The following is an 18,890-nucleotide window of genomic DNA, read 5'->3' as shown; positions in this document are numbered from 1 at the left end:
AACTGCAGCTAATTCCTCAACTGTAGCTCCTTCAATGCCAATCACAACTGCAGGTCCTACAGAAATCACAACTGTAGCTCTTATGATCCCCACAATTGCAGTTTCTACTTCAGCAACTGTAGCTACCACGACCACTACAACGGCAGAAACCCCTACAACAACAACTGTAGCTGCTTCCACAACCACTAATGCATCCCCTACTGCAACCACAACTGAAGCTCTCTCTACAAAAACTGTAGCACCAACGACATCAGCAACAACAGTCCCTACGACAACTGCAGCTAATACCTCAACTGTAGCTCCTTCAATGCCAATCACAACTGCAGCTCCTACAACAACAACTCTTGCTGCTATAACCTCTACAACTTCAGAACCCACTACGTCATTCACAACTGCAGGTCCTACTACCATTTTACCTCCTTCGACAACCACAACAACATCCACTACAACAGCTGTAGCTCCTTCAATGTCAATCTCAACTGCAGGTCCTACTACCAATTTAACTCCAACGACAACCACAACTGAAGCTCTTACAGACATCACAACTGTAGCTCTTATGCCCCCCACAATTGCAACTTCAACTGCAGCTTCACCTATAACAACAACTGCAGATGCTTCCACAACCACAGGTGCAGCACTTACTACATCAATCACAACTGCAGGTCCTACTACCATTTTGACTCCTAAGACAATCACAACTGAAGCTCCTACAGAAATCACAACTGTAGCTCTTATGCCCCCCACAATTGCAACTTCAACAACAACTGTAGCATCACCTACAACAACAACTGCAGATGCTTCCACAAACACAGGTGCAGCACCTACTACATCAATCACAACTGCAGGTCCTACTACCATTTTAACTCCAACGACAATCACAACTGAGGCTCCTATAGACATCACTACTGTAGCTCCTTTGAACCCCACAATTGCAACTTCTTCTTCAACAACTGCAGCTCCAACGATCACTACAACTGCAGAAGCTCCTACAACAACAACTGTAGCTGCTTCTACAATTACTACTGCATCCCCTACTGCAACCACAACAGAAGCTCCTTCGACAACAACTGTAGCTCCAATGACTTTAGGAACAACAGTCCCAACGACAACTGCAGCTAATTCCTCAACTGTAGCTCCTTCAATGCCAATCACAACTGCAGGTCCTACAGAAATCACAACTGTAGCTCTTATGACCCCCACAATTGCAGTTTCTACTTCAGCAACTGTAGCTACCACGACCACTACAACGGCAGAAACCCCTACAACAACAACTGTAGCTGCTTCCACAACCACTAATGCATCCCCTACTGCAACCACAACAGAAGCTCTCTCTACAAAAACTGTAGCACCAACGACATCAGCAACAACAGTCCATACGACAACTGCAGCTAATACCTCAACTGTAGCTCCTTCAATGCCAATCACAACTGCAGGTCCTACAGAAATCACAACTGTAGCTCTTATGACCCCCACAATTGCAGTTTCTACTTCAGCAACTGTAGCTACCACGACCACTACAACGGCAGAAACCCCTACAACAACAACTGTAGCTGCTTCCACAACCACTAATGCATCCCCTACTGCAACCACAACTGAAGCTCTCTCTACAAAAACTGTAGCACCAACGACATCAGCAACAACAGTCCCTACGACAACTGCAGCTAATACCTCAACTGTAGCTCCTTCAATGCCAATCACAACTGCAGCTCCTACAACAACAACTCTTGCTGCTATAACCTCTACAACTTCAGAACCCACTACGTCATTCACAACTGCAGGTCCTACTACCATTTTACCTCCTTCGACAACCACAACAACATCCACTACAAAAGCTGTAGCTCCTTCAATGTCAATCTCAACTGCAGGTCCTACTACCAATTTAACTCCAACGACAACCACAACTGAAGCTCTTACAGACATCACAACTGTAGCTCCTATGCCCCCCACAATTGCAACTTCAACTGCAGCTTCACCTATAACAACAACTGCAGATGCTTCCACAACCACAGGTGCAGCACTTACTACATCAATCACAACTGCAGGTCCTACTACCATTTTGACTCCTAAGACAATCACAACTGAAGCTCCTACAGAAATCACAACTGTAGCTCTTATGCCCCCCACAATTGCAACTTCAACAACATCTGTAGCATCACCTACAACAACAACTGCAGATGCTTCCACAAACACAGGTGCAGCACCTACTACATCAATCACAACTGCAGGTCCTACTACCATTTTAACTCCAACGACAATCACAACTGAGGCTCCTATAGACATCACTACTGTAGCTCCTTTGAACCCCACAATTGCAACTTCTTCTTCAACAACTGTAGCTCCAACGATCACGACAACTGCAGAAGCTCCTACAACAACAACTGTAGCTGCTTCTACAATTACTACTGCATCTCCTACTGCAACCACAACAGAAGCTCCTTCTACAACAACTATAGCTCCAATGACTTTAGGAACAACAGTCCCAATGACAACTGCAGCTAATTCCTCAACTGTAGCTCCTTCAATGCCAATCACAACTGCAGGTCCTACAGAAATCACAACTGTAGCTCTTATGACCCCCACAATTGCAGTTTCTACTTCAGCAACTGTAGCTACCACGACCACTACAACGGCAGAAACCCCTACAACAACAACTGTAGCCGCTTCCACAACCACTAATGCATCCCCTACTGCAACCACAACTGAAGCTCTCTCTACAAAAACTGTAGCACCAACGACATCAGCAACAACAGTCCCTACGACAACTGCAGCTAATACCTCAACTGTAGCTCCTTCAATGCCAATCACAACTGCAGCTCCTACAACAACAACTCTTGCTGCTATAACCTCTACAACTTCAGAACCCACTACGTCATTCACAACTGCAGGTCCTACTACCATTTTACCTCCTTCGACAACCACAACAACATCCACTACAACAGCTGTAGCTCCTTCAATGTCAATCTCAACTGCAGGTCCTACTACCAATTTAACTCCAACGACAACCACAACTGAAGCTCTTACAGACATCACAACTGTAGCTCCTATGCCCTCCACAATTGCAACTTCAACTGCAGCTTCACCTATAACAACAACTGCAGATGCTTCCACAACCACAGGTGCAGCACTTACTACATCAATCACAACTGCAGGTCCTACTACCATTTTGACTCCTAAGACAATCACAACTGAAGCTCCTACAGAAATCACAACTGTAGCTCTTATGCCCCCCACAATTGCAACTTCAACAACAACTGTAGCATCACCTACAACAACAACTGCAGATGCTTCCACAAACACAGGTGCAGCACCTACTACATCAATCACAACTGCAGGTCCTACTACCATTTTAACTCCAACGACAATCACAACTGAGGCTCCTATAGACATCACTACTGTAGCTCCTTTGAACCCCACAATTGCAACTTCTTCTTCAACAACTGTAGCTCCAACGATCACTACAACTGCAGAAGCTCCTACAACAACAACTGTAGCTGCTTCTACAATTACTACTGCATCCCCTACTGCAACCACAACAGAAGCTCCTTCGACAACAACTGTAGCTCCAATGACTTTAGGAACAACAGTCCCAACGACAACTGCAGCTAATTCCTCAACTGTAGCTCCTTCAATGCCAATCACAACTGCAGGTCCTACAGAAATCACAACTGTAGCTCTTATGACCCCCACAATTGCAGTTTCTACTTCAGCAACTGTAGCTACCACGACCACTACAACGGCAGAAACCCCTACAACAACAACTGTAGCTGCTTCCACAACCACTAATGCATCCCCTACTGCAACCACAACAGAAGCTCTCTCTACAAAAACTGTAGCACCAACGACATCAGCAACAACAGTCCATACGACAACTGCAGCTAATACCTCAACTGTAGCTCCTTCAATGCCAATCACAACTGCAGGTCCTACAGAAATCACAACTGTAGCTCTTATGACCCCCACAATTGCAGTTTCTACTTCAGCAACTGTAGCTACCACGACCACTACAACGGCAGAAACCCCTACAACAACAACTGTAGCTGCTTCCACAACCACTAATGCATCCCCTACTGCAACCACAACTGAAGCTCTCTCTACAAAAACTGTAGCACCAACGACATCAGCAACAACAGTCCCTACGACAACTGCAGCTAATACCTCAACTGTAGCTCCTTCAATGCCAATCACAACTGCAGCTCCTACAACAACAACTCTTGCTGCTATAACCTCTACAACTTCAGAACCCACTACGTCATTCACAACTGCAGGTCCTACTACCATTTTACCTCCTTCGACAACCACAACAACATCCACTACAAAAGCTGTAGCTCCTTCAATGTCAATCTCAACTGCAGGTCCTACTACCAATTTAACTCCAACGACAACCACAACTGAAGCTCTTACAGACATCACAACTGTAGCTCCTATGCCCCCCACAATTGCAACTTCAACTGCAGCTTCACCTATAACAACAACTGCAGATGCTTCCACAACCACAGGTGCAGCACTTACTACATCAATCACAACTGCAGGTCCTACTACCATTTTGACTCCTAAGACAATCACAACTGAAGCTCCTACAGAAATCACAACTGTAGCTCTTATGCCCCCCACAATTGCAACTTCAACAACATCTGTAGCATCACCTACAACAACAACTGCAGATGCTTCCACAAACACAGGTGCAGCACCTACTACATCAATCACAACTGCAGGTCCTACTACCATTTTAACTCCAACGACAATCACAACTGAGGCTCCTATAGACATCACTACTGTAGCTCCTTTGAACCCCACAATTGCAACTTCTTCTTCAACAACTGTAGCTCCAACGATCACTACAACTGCAGAAGCTCCTACAACAACAACTGTAGCTGCTTCTACAATTACTACTGCATCTCCTACTGCAACCACAACAGAAGCTCCTTCTACAACAACTATAGCTCCAATGACTTTAGGAACAACAGTCCCAATGACAACTGCAGCTAATTCCTCAACTGTAGCTCCTTCAATGCCAATCACAACTGCAGGTCCTACAGAAATCACAACTGTAGCTCTTATGACCCCCACAATTGCAGTTTCTACTTCAGCAACTGTAGCTACCACGACCACTACAACGGCAGAAACCCCTACAACAACAACTGTAGCCGCTTCCACAACCACTAATGCATCCCCTACTGCAACCACAACTGAAGCTCTCTCTACAAAAACTGTAGCACCAACGACATCAGCAACAACAGTCCCTACGACAACTGCAGCTAATACCTCAACTGTAGCTCCTTCAATGCCAATCACAACTGCAGCTCCTACAACAACAACTCTTGCTGCTATAACCTCTACAACTTCAGAACCCACTACGTCATTCACAACTGCAGGTCCTACTACCATTTTACCTCCTTCGACAACCACAACAACATCCACTACAACAGCTGTAGCTCCTTCAATGTCAATCTCAACTGCAGGTCCTACTACCAATTTAACTCCAACGACAACCACAACTGAAGCTCTTACAGACATCACAACTGTAGCTCCTATGCCCTCCACAATTGCAACTTCAACTGCAGCTTCACCTATAACAACAACTGCAGATGCTTCCACAACCACAGGTGCAGCACTTACTACATCAATCACAACTGCAGGTCCTACTACCATTTTGACTCCTAAGACAATCACAACTGAAGCTCCTACAGAAATCACAACTGTAGCTCTTATGCCCCCCACAATTGCAACTTCAACAACAACTGTAGCATCACCTACAACAACAACTGCAGATGCTTCCACAAACACAGGTGCAGCACCTACTACATCAATCACAACTGCAGGTCCTACTACCATTTTAACTCCAACGACAATCACAACTGAGGCTCCTATAGACATCACTACTGTAGCTCCTTTGAACCCCACAATTGCAACTTCTTCTTCAACAACTGTAGCTCCAACGATCACTACAACTGCAGAAGCTCCTACAACAACAACTGTAGCTGCTTCTACAATTACTACTGCATCCCCTACTGCAACCACAACAGAAGCTCCTTCTACAACAACTGTAGCTCCAATGACTTTAGGAACAACAGTCCCAACGACAACTGCAGCTAATTCCTCAACTGTAGCTCCTTCAATGCCAATCACAACTGCAGGTCCTACAGAAATCACAACTGTAGCTCTTATGACCCCCACAATTGCAGTTTCTACTTCAGCAACTGTAGCTACCATGACCACTACAACGGCAGAAACCCCTACAACAACAACTGTAGCTGCTTCCACAATCACTAATGCATCCCCTACTGCAACCACAACTGAAGCTCTCTCTACAAAAACTGTAGCACCAACGACATCAGCAACAACAGTCCCTACGACAACTGCAGCTAATACCTCAACTGTAGCTCCTTCAATGCCAATCACAACTGCAGCTCCTACAACAACAACTCTTGCTGCTATAACCTCTACAACTTCAGAACCCACTACGTCATTCACAACTGCAGGTCCTACTACCATTTTACCCCCTTCAACAACCACAACTGTATCACCTACGACAACCACAGCAACATCCACTAGAACAACTGTAGCTCCTACAATGTCAATCTCAACTGCAGGTCCTACTACCAATTTAACTCCAATGACAACCACAACTGAAGCTCCTACAGACATTACAACTGTAGCTCCTATGCACCCCACAATTGCAACTTCAACTACAACTGTAGCATCACCTACAACAACAACTGCAGATGCTTCCACAACCACAGGTGCAGCACCTACAACATCAATCTCTTCAACAACTGTAGCTCCCACGATCACTACAACTGCAGAAGCTCCTACAACAACAACTGTAGCTGCTTCTACAATTACTACTGCATCCCCTACTGCAACCACAACAGAAGCTCCTTCTACAACAACTGTAGCACCAATGACTTTAGGAACAACAGTCCCAACGACAACTGCAGCTAATTCCTCAACTGTAGCTCCTTCAATGCCAATCCCAACTGCAGCTCCTACAACAACAACTCTTGCTCCTACAACCTCTACAACTTCAGCACCCACTACTTCATTCACAACTGCAGGTCCTACTACCATTTTACCTCCTTCGACAACCACAGCAACATCCACTAGAACAACTGTAGCTCCTACAATGTCAATCTCAACTGCAGGTCCTACTACCAATTTAACTCCAATGACAACCACAACTGAAGCTCCTGAAGACATCACAACTGTAGCTCCTATGCACCCCACAATTGCAACTTCAACTACAACTGTAGCATCACCTACAACCACAAGTGCAGCATCTACTACCTCAATCTCAACTGCAGGTCCTACTACCAATTTAACTCCAACGACAACCTCAACTGAAGCTCCAACAGACATCACAACTGTAGCTCCTATGCCCCCCACAATTGCAACTTCAACTACAACTGTAGCATCACCTACAACAACAACTGCAGATGCTTTCACAACCACAGGTGCAGCACCTACTACATCAATCACAACTGCAGGTCCTACTACCACTTTGACCCCGGAGACAATCACAACTGAAGCTCCTACAGAAATCCCAACTGTAGCTCTTATGACCCCCACAATTGCAACTTCTACTTCAACAACTGTAGCTCCCACGACCACTACAACTGCATCAGCTCCTATAACAACAACTGTAGCTGCTTCCATAAACACAACAGCAGCACCTACTACGTCAATCACAACTGTAGCTCTTATGACCCCCACAATTGCAGTTTCTACTTCAACAACTGTAGCTACCACGACCACTACAACTGCAGAAGCACCTAAAACAACAACTGTAGCTGCTTCCACAACCACTAATGCATCCCCTACTGCAACCACAACTGAAGCTCTCTCTACAAAAACTGCAGCACCAACGACATCAGCAACAACAGTCCCTACGACAACTGCAGCTAATACCTCAACATTAGCTCCTTCAAAGCCAATCCCAAATGCAGCTCCTACAACAACAACTCTTGCTCCTACGACCTCTACAACTTCAGCACCAACTACTTTATTCACAACTGCAGGTCCTACTACCATTTTACCTCCTTCAACAACCACAACAACATCCACTACAACAACTGTAGCTCCTACAATGTCAATCTCAACTGCAGCTCCTACTACCAATTTAATTCCAACGACAACCTCAACTGAAGCTCCAACAGACATCACAACTGTAGCTCCTATGCCCCCCACAATTGCAACTTCAACTACAACTGTAGCATCACCTACAACAACAACTGCAGACGCTTCCACAATCATAGGTGCAGCACCTACTACATCAATCACAACTGCAGGTCCTACTACCATTTTGACTACTAAGACAATCACAACTGAAGCTCCTACAGAAATCACAACTGCAGCTCTTATGACCCCCACAATGACCCCCACAATTGCAGCTTCTACTTCAACAACTGTTGGTCCCACGACCACAACTGCAGCAGCTCCTATAACAACAATTGTAGCTGCTTCCACAAACAAAACAGCAGCACCTACTACGTCAATCACAACTGCAGGTCCTACTAACATTTTACCTCCTTCGACAACCACAACTGTATCGCCTACGACAACCACAACAACATCCACTTCAACAACTGTAGCTCCAACAATGTCAATTTCAACTGCAGGTCCTACTACCATTTTACCTCCTACGACAACCACAACTGAAGCTAATACAGAAATCACAACTGTAGCTCCTACAACACCAATCACAACTGCGGGTCCTAAAACCATATCAATGACGACCGCCACTGCAACTTCTACTACAACTACAAATGCAGGTCCTTCAACCTCCACAACTGCAGCGCCTATTACAACTAGAACAGCAGCTCCTACAAGTACAACCACAATTGCACTTCCTACCTCGACAACCACAACTGCAACATTTACTTCAACTTCTACGGCTTCAGTGGCATCAACTAGGTAAGCAAAATCATTTAATATATATTTATTGTCAATCAAGGAAGCCTTGCAACAAAGACAAATGTATCTCTGCCATTAACCACAAATGCTTTCATAAAAGCATACAAAATGTCCAAATGTATTATCAATTTCTCTCAGATTTGGCACAGTGGTGGTTTTTGTAAGACTAGAGTTCCAGCTCAACGCAGCAGTCCCCAGTAAGGATGTCGTCCTTGGTGCCGTCGACAAGAAACTGTCTACACAATTCAGGACCTTCAAAATTCAAAGAAACACTCAAGCCACCCTCCAGAATGCAACTTATATCAGTGAGTTGAACAAATTCGGCTTATATCATGAAGTATGATTTTAAAAACTTTGAAAAACAGATTTCCTCCTAAAATTCAAGATAATTAAGTCTGCTTAGAATAATTGTTTATTAATAAGTAAACAATTAACTGCTACCATTTTCTAAATACTTCTTAAATGTGACTTTTCCACACAGAATCAGCTTTGTTGAAACTCATAAATTCTAACAGGTCATTTTGTCTGCTGCTATAGTAAATTGTAAATGAGAATGTGTTCTTAATTGATTTGCCTAGTTAACTAAAGGTTAAATAAAATAAATATAGTGATGTTTTTTTTGTGCTCACAGAACTTTCAGATACTTCATTTGCTGTTGATCTTGGTTTCAAAATAACCAATGTATCCATGGAGGAGAGACTGCTTCAAAGTGCTAGAGTCACTTTCACCGATGATACCTACAGCCAGATACAGGATTCAATTAACAGCCTAGTAAGATACTTTTTCGTACTAGATTACTCAATCTAGGATATTGTACTGTAAAGTTGATCAACAGAATTCAACAGGAATGTTTAAGGGCCATATTGGCCATAATACATCTAAAAACCTGGACATGAAATCCATAACCATCCATGGTCCTGTCAGATCATCTTAATAATTCAGAACTTAATTTTATGTCTCCTTTTAGCTGCATGATATTCTCAGTGAACCAAACGGCAAACAATTTGACTTTCCCAAAGCCAAATTTAGGTGAGTACAACTTCAAGCCCTCCCAAAACAACCCAGTTTTCTTAACTGCACTCTTTAGAATGTCTGCTGATTTCATACAGCTGCTGTCTGTACGGCTAAACAGGATGGAGGTAGCATGTGTTGTATATGTTCCAGTTGTGGATCAGTACTACATATGATTTATATGATCTGATATTAGGATTATTTCCATGAATAGGTCTTGTTCACACATTCCACAGTTCAACTCTCACAGGAAACCATTTTTATCTTTACAGTGTTGTTGGCAATCAAATCAGGGCAAACGTGACGTATGTATACAAAGAGAAAGACGTCAACCTCCCTAGTGCCTTTCTAGGGGATGTTTTAAAAGTCTCAGGTACGCTGATTTTGTTGTCATTGGTCATGATTGCTATGCTTTTTTGATGCCAGTGAGTCATCAAACTGCATGTAACAACTTGTGTGTAACACTCAAATGTGAAAACAATTTCATATATCACAAGTTTATAATACCCTCTAAATATTGTTCACTTTGTATTCTAGGTCTCCTAACAACCACTGTTGCACCAACAACAACTACCTCACCACCTACTACCATTTTGCTGACCACTCCTTTCAGTACAAGTGACAGAGGTTTTCCTGGCTGGGCTCTGGCTATTATCATCCCCTGTGGCATCGCTATCATTCTGGTACCCCTGTGGATCCTGCTATGTGTACGTATAGGCCTGTGTTCACTTGTGTACTGTGTATACTATTTACATATTTTACAGAGTATTTAATAAAAAAATATGCTAAATCTCTGCAATGATTTGATTTTACATGTGAATCATACTTCTCCATCCTTGTTTTGCAGTGCATGCTATGTGGCGGCTGTGCAGCTTTAAGGAGACGCTGGCAACAACACAGAGCTTACAACGTACAGTACACCACAAGAAACGCCATCTTCTGAGGTGACAAGACTATCAAAATAACAGCCAATCATCTATGTCTGCTCATCATCACAACAAATAATATATTTTTCATGTAATCCATACACCATTACTTTTGAGAAGATCAAACACGGACTTGCTTATATTTTTATAACAAAATTGCATTGTTCTTGATAGGGTTAATAGGTCACGTGTTTCCATAATGTACTACTTTTTAATATTATACAGTATTTCTCATTTTAGTCAAAGCTACAGCTGAGCTGGTATATTATGCATTTATGTAATTTAATCATTTATATACACATAAATATTATTTTTGATTTTTGTCATTTCCCCTGCTGATTTAAGCTATTAACTCACTATATTTGAAAGTCTGCAATACAGCACTTGTTTCTTTATCATACAATTTAACACATGTAATAAAAGCCTTTCAAATCAACATTAACTGGAGAAATAATGTCTGCAGAAATCCTCTTAGAATTATTTAAACATGCTATAATGCAACAATTGTTAACACTTTGCTCTACGGGGTAAGGTATTCATAACACCTTTAAGAGTTTTAATTTGAAATCGCCTCATGAATGATGTTGAATAAATGGATTACGGTTGTTATGAATAATCCTTCAAAATTCACAAAGGTCTCATGATTGGCTTCATAAAGGTGTTATGAAGGCCTTATCTGTATACGCTCCTATAGTAAATTGTTGACCAACAATTTAGCGGCAATTAAGATATCTTCAGAGATTTTGAAGAATTACACCATAGAAAAATAGAAAAAAATAAGGTGGAAGCGACACAAGTCAAAGCAGAGTTCAGGTTATCAAAAATGCTGAATTAGCAGTTGATGATGATGGCCAGGTAAACAAACCCAATGCATGTATAACGGTCTCCTTGTCCATAGACAGCTTACAGGGAACCAAATACAATTCAGCAATTGCAAGTGATGTTGAAAGACTGTTTACAAACATACATGACAGTGAAATTGAGACCTTGTCTTGCCATTAAGAAGTACTTTATTTCATTAAAAAGGCCCAGTGCAGACATTCTCAATATCAAATCATTTCTGGGTAACAAATATCTATTTGAATGGCCCTCTAACTGGTAATTACTAGTGGGAAACTCGTCTATCTTCCTTGAACTCCAAGTTGGAGGTGGAAACTAATTGTGAAGTTGTAAATACCTGTTGGATGCGTTCACCTGAACTCGTTGAGAAACACCCGATTGGATAAGGGCCAACAAGCTGTGTCAACCATAAAAGTACAGCTATCAGGCTTGTAGCGGCAGGGTAGCCTAGTGGTTAGAGCGTTGGACTAGTAACCGGAAGGTTGCAAGTTCAAATCCCCGAGCTGACAAGGTACAAAACTGCCGTTCTGCCCCTGAACAGGCAGTTAACCCACTGTTCCTAGGCCGTCATTGAAAATAAAAATGTGTTCTTAACTGACTTGCCTAGTTAAATAAAGGTAAAATAAAAAATACAAAAACCCTATAGCGTTCAAAACCATATTAGCATTTTAATAGTTGCATTTAACTGCCGAAAATGCTGTTGTCAGGGTAATTTCCTTAGTAGGTGACATAGTAGGCCGGTAATCCAGAGGTTGGGCAAAAGTATAGAAGTCAGAAGTATTAGAGGATGTTTCCCACTCGTAATTACCAGTTGGAGGGCCTTTCAAATGTATTTTTCCCAATCGTATGTGGTAAACAGAGAATGATAGAGATTTCTTCATATGTCCCTTTATGCAACCTAAATTTATGAAATGTTTGCTCACAAGTATAATTCATCTAAGTGTGCAAAGCTGTGATCAATGCAAAGGGTGGCTACTTTTAACAAATCAAAATAGATTTTTGATTCTTCATTTTTTGGTTACTATATAATTCGATAGTTTTGATGTCTTCACTACTATTCTACAATGTAGAAAATAGTTTTAAAAAGAAAGAAAAACCCTTGAATGTGTAGGTGTGTCCAAACTTGGCTGGTACTGTGTAATTATTTATATATACATACACAATACCGATTTCCAGTTACGAACGCAGCATTAGACAAAAATGATCCTAATTAGACTTGGCAGTCAATTTTGACACTAGTCTTTTGACTGTAAAAAAAACAGGGATCTCTAAAGTTGCCCTTATCAGATATGAAGTTAAGACCCAGATGCAGACCACGTCAGATAACCAATAGTTGAATAAACCAAAACGGGCAGACAAATAGACAGGTCAAGGCAGGGGTAAATAGTCCAGAGAAGAGAGGGAAAGTTACAGGACGGCAGGCAGGCTTAGGTCAGGCAGAGGCCGGTAATCTAGTGGTTGGGCAAAAGTACAGGACGGCAGGCAGGCTAAGGCAGAGTGGTCAGGCAGGCGGGCTCAGAGACAGGACAGGCAAGGGCCAAAACCAAGAGGGCGAGAAAAAGAGACTGGGGAAAAGCAGGAGCTGAGACAAAGCGCTGGTAGGCTTGAAAGACGAACTGGCACAGACAGAAATCACAGATATAAATACACAGGGGATAATGGGCGACACTTGGAGGGGGGTGGAAACAATCAAAGACAGGTAAAACAGGTAAAACAGATCAGGGTGTGACAGTACCTGGGCACCTGGGCACATAACCGGTTGATCGGCAATGAGGGCTGGGTCCAGGACGTCTCTAGCGGGGACCCAGCACCTCTCTTCCAGGCCGTAACCCTCCCAGTCCACCAGGTACTGGAAACCCCTGCCCCGTGGTCGAACACTCAGGGAGGTGTCTCACTGTGTATGCCGGATGACCATCAATGACACGGGGAAGAGGGCTTGGAAACAGAAGACAAAGGGCTGTGAGACATGGGCTTAATCCTAGATACATGGAAAGTGGGGTGAATACGGAGGGTACGTGGTAACAAAAGATGAACAGCAGTGGGGCTAATAACTCTAGATGGGGAACGGGCCGATCAACCGGGGGGAAAGTTTACAGGACTCCCTGGAGAGGCAGGGAAAAAATACATAGTTATCTGATTGTGATTAGCTCTTTCTTACCACCTCTGGAGATATATCAGGCACACATTGTGCCTGGATATCTCAAAAGTGTAGATGGATCTGGACAGTGAAACCATTTAAATCATCACTATACCATCCTCTAAAATCATTGACAGGTAGCACAATTGACTGATGGCATCAATATGTCTTGATATAAAAAAAATTACATCACCTGGACTGCTTTTCCAACAGTCTTTTTCCACATATGCTGAGACCTTGCTGGCTGCTTTTCCTTCACTCTGCGGTCCAAATCATCCCAAAACATCTCAATTGAGGTCGGGTGATTGTGGAGGACATGTCATCTGATGCAGCACTCCATCACTCTCCTTGGTCAAATAGCCCTTACACAGCCTGGAGGTGTGTTGTCCTGTTGAAAAATAAATGATAGTCCCACTAAGTCCCACTAAGCGCAAACCAGATGGGATTGCATATCGCTGCAGAATGCAGTGGTAGCCATGCTGGTTAAGTGTGCCTTGAATTCAAAATAAATAATAGACCGTGTCACCAGCAAAGCTCCCCCACACCCTCACAACTACTCCTCCATGCTTCACGGTGGGAACCACACATGCAGAGATCATCCGTTCACCTACTCTGCGTCTCACAAAGACACAGTGGTGGGAACAAAAAAAATCTTACATTTGGACTCATCAGACCAAAGGACAGATTTCCACCAGTCTAATGTCCATTGCTCATGTTTCTTGGCCCAAGCAAGTCTCTTATTCTTATTGGTGTCCTTTAGTAGTGGTTTCTTTGCAGCAATTTGACCATGAAGGCCTGATTCACGCAGCCTCCTCTGAACAGTTGATGTTGAGATGTGTCTGTTACTTGAACTCTGTGAATCATTTATTTGGGCTGCAATCTGAGGTGCAATTAACTCTAATGAACATAGCAGAGGTAACTCTGGGTCTTCCTTTCCTGTGGCGGTCCTCATGAGAGCCAGTTCCATCATAGAGTTTCATAGTTTTTGTGACTGCACTTGAAGAAACTTTCAAAGTTTTTTAAATGTTCCGGATTGACTGACCTTCATGTCTTAAAGTAATGATGGAATGTCATTTCTCTTTGCCTTTTTGAGCTGTTCTTGCAATAATATGGACTTGGTCTTTTACCAAATAGGTCTATCTTCTGTATACCACCCCTACCTTGTCACAACATAACTGATTGGCTCAAACACATTAAGAAGGAAAGAAATTCCACAAATTCACTTTTAACAATGCACACCTGTTAATTGAAATGCATTCCAGGTGACTACCTCATGAAACTGGTTGAGAGAATGCCAAGAGTGTGCAAAGCTGTCATCAAGGCAAAGGTTGGCAACTTTGAAGAATCTAAAATCTAAAATATATTTTGACTTATTTAACACTCTCTTACATTCCTTTCACATTTCCACAAACTTCAAAGTGTTTCCTTTCAAATGGTACCAAGAATATGCATATCATTGCTTTAGCGCCTGAGTTACAGGCAGTTAGATTTGGGTATGTCATTCAAGACGAAAATTGAAAAAAAGGAGCGGATCCTTAAGAGGGCACATGCACAGATACAGGAAAACCAATAGAAATGTTAAAGGCACATTCCCGGTAAACACTGCATACGACGGCTCAATCGGAAATTCCCTTTCAAAGCTGCAATGCCTATAACCTGCGATCTGATTGAATCCTGGCCTTAAAAAGAGTATATATAGGTAAGGATAGAGTAGACCCATGGCTATTCAACATGGGTATTTATTAAGAAAATGTTGCTATTGCTTGACAAACAATATAGACTAGAGCTATATCAAAGTTGGACTCATCAGTCCAAACAATGTATACTAGAGTTTTAATATGGTTAAAACTCTCACGTTGATCTCATTGGTCAGTCCCTGCATCAATGGCTCTGTTTATAAATTGAGTGGCTTTATTGTTCCAGCCTCATCCCACAGCTTTGTAGCAAAACAAGTGGCAGGGCTGTCTGTTTGCTGTTCTTTGAATTACGGATGTACAGCTTTAAGATGTTTGGCAATGAGTGAATGCTCTGGATTTTCAAGTGATTCATACTAACAGTCAGGATTGCATGTCCTGACAACACACCACAAAGGATATCGACTGACTCATACAGAGTTTTGCTAACACATTCACCAGAAAGGGCAGTGAACCATGGCATGTCAAACAATGCAAGACAAATATGGGCATTTATCTGCAGACTTCAAAATATAGATTATCAATGTTTTTTGTGTCCTCACATGCATAAAGTTTTTTTTTAAATGACTGTGTATGTACATTTGACCTGTTTCAGGAAACTAGGTGTATGTCACACATCAGTTTCACAGGAGAGGCATTTGAACGTAAACATGTATTTTTTATAAAAAATATATTTATTTTCATCTGGAACACGTGAACTTTCAGGTGCATTGCCTTATGGCAAGGTGCTCTATCATGCTGGAAAAGGCATTGTTTGTCACCAAACTGTTCCTGGACGGTTGGGATAAGTTGCTCTCAGAGAATGTGTTGGTGACATTCTTTATTCATGGCTGTGTTCTTAGGCAAAATTGTGAGTGAGCCCACTTCCTTGGCTGAGAAGCAACCTCACACATGAATGGTCTCAGGATGCTTTACTGTTGGCATGACACAGGACTGATGGTAGCACTCACCTTGTCTTCTCCGGACAAGCTATTTTCCGGATTCGCCAAGCAATCGGGAAGGGGATTCATCAGAGAAAATGACTTTACCCCAGTCCTCAGCAGTCCAATCCCTGTACCTTTTGCAGAATATCAGTCTGTCCCTGTTTTTCCTGGAGAGAAGTGGCTTCTTTGCTGCCCTTCTTGACACCAGGCCATCCTCCAAAAGTCTTTGCCTCACTGTGCGTGCAAATGCACTCACACCTGCCTGCTGCCATTCCTGTGAAAGCTCTGTACTGGTGGTGCACCGATCCTGGAGCTGAAACAACTTTAGGAGACGGTTCTGATGCTTGCTGGACTTTCTTGGGCGACCCTTCTTCACAACAATTAAACCACTCTCCTTGAAGTTCTTGATGATCTGATAAATGGTTGGTTTAGGTGCAATCTTACTGGCAGCAATATCCTTGCCTGTGAAGCACTTTTTGTGCACAGCAATGATGACGGCACATGTTCCCTTGCAGGTAACCATGGTTGACAGAGGAAGAACAATGATTCCAAACACCACCCTCCTTTTGAAGCTTCCAGTCTGTTATTCGAACTCAATCAGCATGACAGAGTCATCTCCAGCCTTGTCCTCCTCAACACTCACACCTGTGTTAATGAGAGAATCACTGACATGATGTCAGCTGGTCCTTTTGTGGAAGGGCTGAAATGCAGTTTACATGTTTTTTGGGGATTCAGTTCCATTGCATGGCAAAGAGGGTCTTTGCAATTAATTGCAATTCATCTGATCAGTCTTCATAACATTCTGGAGTATATGCAAATTGCCATCATACAAACTGAGGCAGCACACTTTGTGAAAATTAATATTTGTGTAATTCTCAACTTTTGGCCACGACTGTATTCAGATCCTTTACTCAGTACTTTGTTGAAGCACCTTCGGGAGAAATGACAGCCTCGAGTCTTCTTGGGTATGACGCTACAAGCTTGGCACATCTGTATTTGTGGAGTTTCTCCCATTATTCTCTGCAAATCCTCTCACGGCTTCACCGGCTTCACCGTATGGATGGTGCCAGGTTTCCTTCAGACATTATGTCTTGGAGTTTAATCTTGGTTTCATCAGACCAGAGAATCTTGTTTCTCATGGTCTGAGAGTCCTTTAGGTGCCTTTTTGCAAACTCCAAGCGGGCTGTCATGTGCCTTTTACTGAGGAGTGGCTTCCATCTGGCCCCTCTACCATAAAGACCTGATTGGTGGAGTGCTGCAGAGATGGTTGTCCTTCTGGAAGGTTCTCCCATCTCCACAGAAGAACTCTGGAGCTCTGTCAGTGATCATCGGGTTCTTGGTCACCTCCCTGACCAAGGCCCTTCTCCACCTGATTGCTCAGTTTGGCCAGGCAGTCAGCTCTAGGAAGAGTCTTGGTGGTTCCAAACTTATTCCATTTAAGGATGATGGAAGCCACGGTGTTCTTGGAGATTTTCAATGCGGCAAAAATGTTTTGGTACCCTTCCCCCAGATCTGTGCCTCGACACAATCCTGTCTCGGAGCACTACGGACAATTCCTTCGACCGCATGGCTTGGTTTTTTCTCTGTCATGCACTGTCAACTGTGGTTCCTTATATAAACAGGTGTGTGCCTTTCCAAATCATGTCGATTCAATCGAATTTACCACAGGTGGACTCTAATCCAATCTTAAGGATGAACAATGGAAACAGGATTCACCTGAGCTCAATTTTGAGTCTCATAGCAAAGGGTCTGAATACTTATGTAAATAAGGTATATTTATTTTATTTCTGGAAAAAAATTCCCAGATGACTGGGTCTTGTTCCGACCGAAAGAGAATGGGCTTGTTCGACATTGCAGCCGCCTTTTTATTAAACATTTGTATTTAACCTTTATTTAACTAGGCAAGTCAGTCAAGAACACATTCTTATTTACAATGACGGCTTATCCCGGCCAAACGCTAACCCGGGCGACATTGGGCCAATTGTGCACTACCCATGGAACTCCCAATCATGGCCAGTTGTAATACAGCCCAGAATTAAACCAGGGTCTGTAGTGACACTCTAGCACTGAGATGCAGTGCCTTAGATCGCTGCACCACACGGGAACCAACCGCCAACAAACTCTTCTACAAAGCACCTTGTATCATAAATAATGATTAATTCTTATTTGTAAATCAGTCAATCAGTCACAATTTACCCAAGATAAATCATGGGTTTGATGCTATCGAACACGGCCAATCTCACGTTGTGGAAATCTAGAAGACATTGGCCAGGGACATATTCATTATGCCGATTCTGTTGCAAAACGATTCTTAAAAGAAAGCAAACGGAACGAAACGGGGAGGGACCTCCCTGAATTTGTCCAACAGAAATATTAGTTTTAGTTTGCAACTGTTTCAACTACTAAGTGTAATATTCATATGTGTAAACATACTGAATTGTAATTGGAT

General features: G+C 42.7%; 2 protein-coding genes across 2 annotated transcripts; both read left to right on the top strand.

The window, feature by feature from the left end:
* Positions 1–307: 307 nt before the first annotated feature.
* Positions 308–8,142, top strand: LOC139372332 (uncharacterized). The gene is made up of 3 exons (XM_071112052.1): positions 308–454; positions 689–845; positions 7,928–8,142. The coding sequence occupies exons 1-3, from the start codon at positions 308–310 to the stop codon at positions 8,140–8,142; spliced, it is 519 nt and encodes a 172-aa protein (XP_070968153.1).
* An 86-nt stretch (positions 8,143–8,228) lies between these two features.
* LOC139373529 (uncharacterized) lies at positions 8,229–11,283 on the top strand. Its single transcript, XM_071114149.1, has 7 exons — positions 8,229–8,910; positions 9,049–9,215; positions 9,542–9,681; positions 9,878–9,939; positions 10,194–10,294; positions 10,459–10,628; positions 10,769–11,283. Exons 1-7 carry the CDS (start codon positions 8,357–8,359, stop codon positions 10,862–10,864), a joined length of 1,290 nt encoding a protein of 429 aa, XP_070970250.1. The 5' UTR covers positions 8,229–8,356; the 3' UTR covers positions 10,865–11,283.
* Positions 11,284–18,890: the final 7,607 nt, after the last annotated feature.

Source organism: Oncorhynchus clarkii, chromosome 18, assembly GCF_045791955.1.
Source record: "Oncorhynchus clarkii lewisi isolate Uvic-CL-2024 chromosome 18, UVic_Ocla_1.0, whole genome shotgun sequence".
NCBI classification, from domain to species: Eukaryota; Metazoa; Chordata; class Actinopteri; order Salmoniformes; family Salmonidae; genus Oncorhynchus; species Oncorhynchus clarkii.
Note: the sequence above shows the minus strand (reverse complement) of the source record. Positions and strands in the feature narration are given on the sequence as shown.

Bases quoted from the DNA above. Each gene is read 5' to 3' on its own strand.
- LOC139372332 (XM_071112052.1), top strand. From the start codon at position 308: ATGCCAATCACAACTGCAGCTCCTACAACAACAACTCTTGCTGCTATA. The intron at 455-688 runs GTAGCTCCTTCA...TTGACTCCTAAG, and splicing joins CAACATCCACTACAACAGCT to ACAATCACAACTGAAGCTCC. The intron at 846-7,927 runs GTCCTACTACCA...GCTCCTTCAAAG, and splicing joins TACATCAATCACAACTGCAG to CCAATCCCAAATGCAGCTCC.
- LOC139373529 (XM_071114149.1), top strand. From the start codon at position 8,357: ATGACCCCCACAATGACCCCCACAATTGCAGCTTCTACTTCAACAACT. The intron at 9,216-9,541 runs GTGAGTTGAACA...TTGTGCTCACAG, and splicing joins CCAGAATGCAACTTATATCA to AACTTTCAGATACTTCATTT. The intron at 9,940-10,193 runs GTGAGTACAACT...TTATCTTTACAG, and splicing joins TTTCCCAAAGCCAAATTTAG to TGTTGTTGGCAATCAAATCA.